Source organism: Salmo trutta, chromosome 21 (genome assembly GCF_901001165.1).
Source record: "Salmo trutta chromosome 21, fSalTru1.1, whole genome shotgun sequence".
Lineage (NCBI taxonomy): Eukaryota > Metazoa > Chordata > Actinopteri > Salmoniformes > Salmonidae > Salmo > Salmo trutta.
Genome location: NC_042977.1, coordinates 5,760,699 through 5,767,549, shown reverse-complemented (window position 1 = coordinate 5,767,549; position 6,851 = coordinate 5,760,699). Strand labels below are relative to the sequence as shown.

At 40.6% G+C, this 6,851-nt stretch overlaps 1 protein-coding gene across 3 annotated transcripts in view; it reads left to right on the top strand.

Annotated features, from left to right (window-relative positions):
* The first annotated feature begins 1,852 nt into the window (after positions 1-1,852).
* pex5lb (peroxisomal biogenesis factor 5-like b) overlaps positions 1,853-6,851 on the top strand; it is a 151,394-nt gene continuing 146,395 nt past the window's right edge. For all 3 annotated transcript variants that reach the window (XM_029704018.1, XM_029704017.1, XM_029704016.1), the window contains exon 1: positions 1,853-2,216. In XM_029704018.1, the coding sequence (XP_029559878.1) occupies positions 2,202-2,216 (15 nt within the window). In that variant the 5' untranslated portion in view covers positions 1,853-2,201. The remainder of the gene's footprint in view (positions 2,217-6,851) is intronic.

Sequence of the window (6,851 nt, the reverse complement as noted above, 5' to 3'; positions counted from 1 at the left end):
AGGGTCTGCAGCGAATCACAGCCAGCCACCAGAGAGAAGCAAATGTAACCACAGGACATGTGACAGAGTTGATGGACACCCTATGTTCATCACTGGACAGAAAGTTCCACAGAATGGAATATAATCATGTGCTATCAGAAACCGCTGATAGAAAACTTGACCCTAGGTTTAAGAAGTTAGCCTTCAGTGATGCCAGAGCGATTGATGAGGCTCTTCAAAGAATAACCTCAGCCTCACGGAGGGACAGCCCCAGCAGTCAGCTGGCTCTGGCACCAGGGCAACAGGAAGAAGAGGGATCTGATGGTGCAGAAGCACCAGCAGTGGTGCCATAAATGTCTGCTGTTTGGATGCTGTTTGACGAGAGAGCAACTGGGGATGCAGTACAAAGGAATCCCTCAGCAGATGCTATAATGGAGGTTCGATCCTATTTGGAGGAGCCCCAAAGATCTGCAGATCCTCTGAGCTGGTGGAAGAACAAGGCCTCTGTCTACCCACGGCTTACTAAAGTCATGACAGGGAGACTCTGCATAGTGGCCACATCCGTTCCCTCTGAGAGGGTCTTCTCAAAAACGGGACAAATAATTACTGAGAGAAGAAACCCCATCAGCCCCTCTAAAGTGAGGCAGCTTGCATTTCTGAATGCAAATCTCTCATAAAAGCAAAATCTGGTCAGCATTGCTGTGTGCTGCTGGTTATAACATGGCAATAAAGAAGAGAGAGCAAAGAGGGACCAGTTTAATGTTTTAAGTGAAATGCTAGTTTTGCACATTGTTATTTATTTTTCTTTGATATGGTGCAATATTCTATTATTATGTTGTTCAGATGGTATTCATTTTGAATTGTTACATTTATATGCACTTTGTTTATAAACATTAAAAAAGTTATACTTTAAATGCGCATGTGTAATAGCATCCTTCTTTTTTACATTCATTTCAATTTGTGGGATGCTGCAGTTTTGCAAATTGTTATTTTTATTTTGTTGATATGGTGCAATATTCTATTATGCTGTTCAGATTGTATTAGTTTTGAATGGTTAAATTTATATGCACTTTGTTTATATACATTAAAAAGTTCAACTTTAAATGCAAATGTTTAATAACACTCTTTTTCATAACAAACCAATGCATTTTTAAATACATTGTGGTTAAGGTAGAGTATGATTTCATTGAATAATTTAATTAGAATTGTTTTAACACCAATCATAGTCAAACTATCGCAAACTGTTTGACTTGAAAAAATACAAAACATATTTTTTTAAAGAGCCCATTTGGGAGCCAAAAGAGCCGACTCTTTTTGGTGAGGTGAGCCGGAATGCCCATCACATGCCTGCCTGCTCTCCACTGTTGCATGTTTTGGCTAAATTAGATCTCAGCTACTGCCGACAAGGGCTAAATTGATTGGGCTGCCTCAGTTGAGAGGTTAACTTATGATTCTTAAAAAGTTATTTCACTCAAACCTAACTCTTTATCACTTCTGGTAGACTTGTGGAAAATTACATAGATTCTGCTCTGTTACTCCATTTCTTTGAAAAGCACAAATGAATGCCATGGGAATCTTGCTAGCTTTAGGGCTCTTAACCTTCATAACACGTCTGCCTGCACAGCAAAATAGTAGAATATCACTTTTTTGGGGGGGTAAAAACAACTGTGAGCAGTACTTGTTATGAAATGTCATAAAATATTCACGTTGCCGCGTCTTCTCAAAAGAGCATGTCGGGTTCACGACATCTCACGTTGATTCGGGCTGTACTCTCGTTCATTTCGGGAGGGCACGTCAGCGGACGAGTCGGAGAGAGAGAGAGAGAGAGAGAGAGAGATAGAGAGAGAGTCTCTTCAGGGGTTGGGACAACGGATGCTCCACTCATTCTGCCCTCCTAAAAAGATAGCCCCGGGCTGCAATTTTCAAACAAATACTATTTACAATTGTGTAAATATTGGAAACATGACCCGGGCTCGTTTCAGAATCAATACGTTAGTTTGTAGTAGTAATTTGGCTGGTTTGAGAAACGCCGATCGTTGACTAATGGTCCGGGACCTCTCTTCGCCGGTGGGGTAGCAGCTAGCTGGATACGAAAACAGAGCGTCAACTCCGTGTGCAAGGAAGGGACAGCCTGTCCAAGCCTTCTGTGGTGAAAAGGTTCAGCAAAACCAAGTGCTGAACTAGCCTATTCGACTTCAACAATCCTCCTATTTGACTGAATTATGTACCAGGTGCAGGTAAGCTTACGATTTTAAAAGCAGTCCTCCAAAAGCCAGTTTTTCACGCCATAATGACACGTGTAGGCTACATAACCTAGAAAAAAAACTATGATTCTATACCCTACAGAAGGCTTGAGGACATTTTATGGAAGTAAATTGAATTACTATACATTTTTTTTGTGCGGACATAAGATGAGTGACGATAGGAATTAAGTAGTTTTTGCAAGAGGGATATAACATTTAACAAACACTGAGTGTACTAAACATTAGGAACACCTGCTCTTTCCATGAGACTGACCAGGTGAAAGCTATGATCCCTTATTGATGTCACTTGTTAAAACCATTTCAATCAGTGTAGATGAAGGGGAGGAGACCTGTTAAAGGTGTTTTAACCCTTGAGACAATTGCGAAATGGATTGTGTATGTGTGCCATTCAGAGGTTGAATGGGCAAGACAAGATTTGTGTCTTTGAACGGGGTATGGCAGTAGGTGCCAGGCGCACTGGTTTAAGTGTGTCAAGAACTGCAATGCTGCTGGGTTTTTCATGCTCAACAGTTTCTCTCGTGTATCAAGAATGGTCCACCACCCAAAGGACATTCAGCCAATTTGACACAACTGTGGGAAGCTTTGGAGTTAACATGGGCCAGCAACCCTGTGGAAGGCTTTCGACACTTTGTAGAGTCCATGCCCCGACAAATTGAGGCTCTTCTGAGAGCAAAGGGGCTGCAACTCAATTATTAGGAAGGTGTTAATTCTTTGTACACCGTCTATACGAACCAGCCAGAGAATGCCCACAACCTTTACTTCAATGAGTGAGACCAATGTGTCTTTTGATGATTTAAACTCCAGTTTATCTTGCTGTTGATTGAGAGTGAGTCGTTATTTGGTTTCTAGTAGTGGACCACTTATCAACATCTAAGCTAAGCTATCATGACTGTGCCTGCTGAAAGCACATTTTAGTACTCCCTCTTATAGTGCATTCGGAAAGTATTCAGACCCCTTGACTTTTTCCAAATTTTATTACGTTACAGCCTTATTCTAAAATTGATTTTTTTAAAGTCCCCCCTCAATCTACACACTACCCCATAACTACAGCAAAGCAAAGCCAAAACTGGTTTTTATAAATGTTTACAGATTTATAAAAAATACAAAACTGAAATATCATGTTTACGTAAGTATTCAGACCCTTTACTCAGTACTTTGTTGAAGCACCTATGGCAGTGATTACAGCATTGAGTCTTCTTGGTTATGACGCTACAAGCTTGGCATACCTGTATTTGGGGAGTTTCCACCATTATTTTCTGCAGATCCTCTCAAGCTCTGTCAGGTTGGATGGAGAGTAGAGGTCGACCGATTAATCGGAATGGCCGATTAATTAGAGCCGATTTCAAGTTTTCATAACAATCGGTAATTGGCATTTTTGGACACCGATCATGGCTGATTGCATTGCACTCCACGAGGAGACTGCGTGGCAGGCTGACTACCTGTTATGCGAGTGCAGCAAGGAGCCAAGGTAAGGTGCTAGCTAGCATTAAACGTATCTTATAAAAAACAATCAGTCTTAACATAATCACTAGTTAACTACACATGGTTGATGATATTACTAGTTTATCTAGCTTGTCCTGCGTTGCATATAATCGATGCGGTGCCTGTTAATTTATCATTGAATCATAGCCTACTTCGCCAAACGGGTGATTTAACAAGCTTATTCGCGAAAAAACACTGTCGTTGCACCAATGTACCTAACCATAAACATCAGTGCCTTTCTTAAAATCAATGCACAAGTATATATTTTTAAACCTGCATATTTAGTTAAAAGAAATTCAGGTTAGCAGGCAATATTAAACTAGGAAAATTGTGTCACTTCTCTTGCGTTCATTGCACGCAGAGTCAGGGTATATGCAGCATACGAGCCTGCAATATGTGCCATGTAAAAAAGCCAACGTTTAAGTTCCTTGCTCAGAACATATGGAAGCTGGTGGTTCCTTTTAACATGAGTCTTCAATATTCCCAGGTAAGAAGTTTTAGGTTGTAGTTATTATAGGACTATTTCTCTCTATACCATTTGTATTTCATATACCTTTTGACTATTGGATGTTCGTATAGGCACTATAGTGTTGCCAGCCTAATCTCGGGAGTTGATAGGCTTGAAGTCATAAACAGCACAATGCTTGAAGCACAGCAAAGAGCTGCTGGCAAATGCAGGAAAGTGCTGTTTGAATGAATGCTTACAAGCCTGCTGCTGCCTACCACCGCTCAATCAGACTGCTCTATCAAATATCAAATCATAAACTTAATTCTAATGTAATAACACACAGAAATACGAGCAGGTCATTAATATGGTCAAATCCGGAAACTATCATTTCGAAACGTTTATTCTTTCAGTGAAATACGGAACCGTTCCGTATTTTATCTAACGGGTGGCATCCCTAAGTCTAAATATTGCTGTTACATTGCACAACCTTCAATGTTATGTCATATTTATATACAATTCTGGCAAATTAATTATGGTCTTTGTTAGGAAGAAATGGTCTTCACACAGTTCGCAATGAGTCAGGCCGACCAAACTGCTGCAGGCAATATTAACTAAATATGCAGGTTTAAAAATATATACCTGTGTATTGATTTTAAGAAAGGCGCTGATGTTTATGGTTAGGTACATTGGTGCAACAACAGTGCTTTTTTCGCGAATGCGCTTGTTAAATCATCACCCGTTTGGCGAAGTAGGCTGTGATTCGATGAGAAATTAACAGGCACCGCATCGATTGTATGCAACGCAGGACACGTTGTAATATCATCAACCATGTGTAGTTAACTAGTGATTATTTTAAGATTGTTTTTTGATAAGTTTAATGCTAGCTAGCAACTTACCTTGGCTCCTTGCTGCACTCGAGTAACAAGTAGTCAGCCAGCCACATAATCTCCTCGTGGAGTGGCATGATCGGTGTCCAAAAATGCCAGATTACCGATTGTTATGAAAACTTGAAATCGTCTCTAATTAAATTGGCCATTCCAATTAATCGGTCGACCTCTAGTACACAGAGCTAATATTAATAATATGCATGTCAATCTCTCCTGGCTGAAAGTGGAGGAGAGATTGACTTCATCACTACTTTTATTTATGAGAGGTATTGACATGTTGAATGCACCGAGCTGTCTATCTAAACTACTGGCACACAGCTCGGACACCCATGCATAACCCATAAGACATGCCACCAGAGGTCTCTTCACAGTCCCCAAGTCCAGAACAGACTGAGGCACCCATGACTACATGGAACTCTATTCCACATCAAGTAACTGACGCAAGCAGCAAAATTAGATTTAAAAAACACCTTATGGAAAAGCGGGGACTGTGAAGCAACACAAACATTGGCACAGACTCATGCATAGACACATGATAACATACACACTATACATACACATGGATGTATTACTGTAGATATGTGGTAGTGGTGGAGAAGGGGACTGAGGGCACACAGTGTGTTGTGAAATCTGTGAATCTCTGCCTTTTACTGGTGGCTTCCGTCTGGCCACTCTACCATAAATAGCTGATTGGTGGTGAGCTGCAGAGATGGTTGTCCTTCTGGAAGGTTTTCCCCTCTCCACAGAGGAACTTTGAAGCGGTGCCAGTAACCATCGTGTTCTTGGTCACCTCCCTGACCAAGGCCCTTCTCCTCTGATTGCTCAGTTTAGCTGGGCAGCCAGTTCTAGGAAGTCTTGGTGGTTCCAAACTTCTTCCATTTAAGAATGATGGAGGCCACTGTGTTCTTGGGGACCTTCAATGCAGCAGAAATGTTTTGGTACCCTTCCCTAGATCTGTGCCTGGACACAATCCTGTCTCGGAGCTCTACGGACAATTCCTTCGATCTCATGGCTTGGTTTTTGCTCTGACATGCACTGTCAACTGTGGGACCTTATATAGACAGGTGTGTGCCTTTCCAAATCATGTCCAATCAATTGAATTTATCACAGGTGGACTCCAATCAAGTTGTAGAAACATCTCAAGGATGATCAATGGAAACAGGATGGACCTGAGCTCAATTTCGAGTCTCATAGCAAAGGGTCCAAATACTTAAGTAAATAAGATATTTCTGTTTTTTATTTTTAATACATATGTAAACAATTCTAAACCTGTTTTCTCTGTGTCATTATGGGGTATTGTGTGTAGATTGATAAAAAAAATGTTTTAATTTATTTTAGAATAAGGCTGTAACATAACAAAATGTGGAAAAAGTTAAGCAACCCCTACATACTGATTTCACAGATACTTCACTTTAAGCCTTTTAGATCCTTTTTTGTGCACTATGCACTCTAATCTTTTAAAAGCATTTTGCCAAGACAAAGACTTAAACTAGATAGGAATTATCTTGAGTAACTATCCCTGACTGAATATGATGAAAAAGTTGGCAAACATGATAGGCTTGCAGCGTTTGATTCATGCGTGTTGTAAGATTCCAAGGAAGTGCATTTTTCGCCACTACACATCATATGCTAGCCTCCTATATTGCAATGCTCCTCAAACCATGCTGAGGCAAAAATGATGACGGGACACTATTTGGCAGGCATCAAGTTTTATCTAACTAACATGAATACTCAATGCACAGTATACTGATGTCAGGGTGGAGGGGCAAATGCACCTTACTGAGAAGAGAC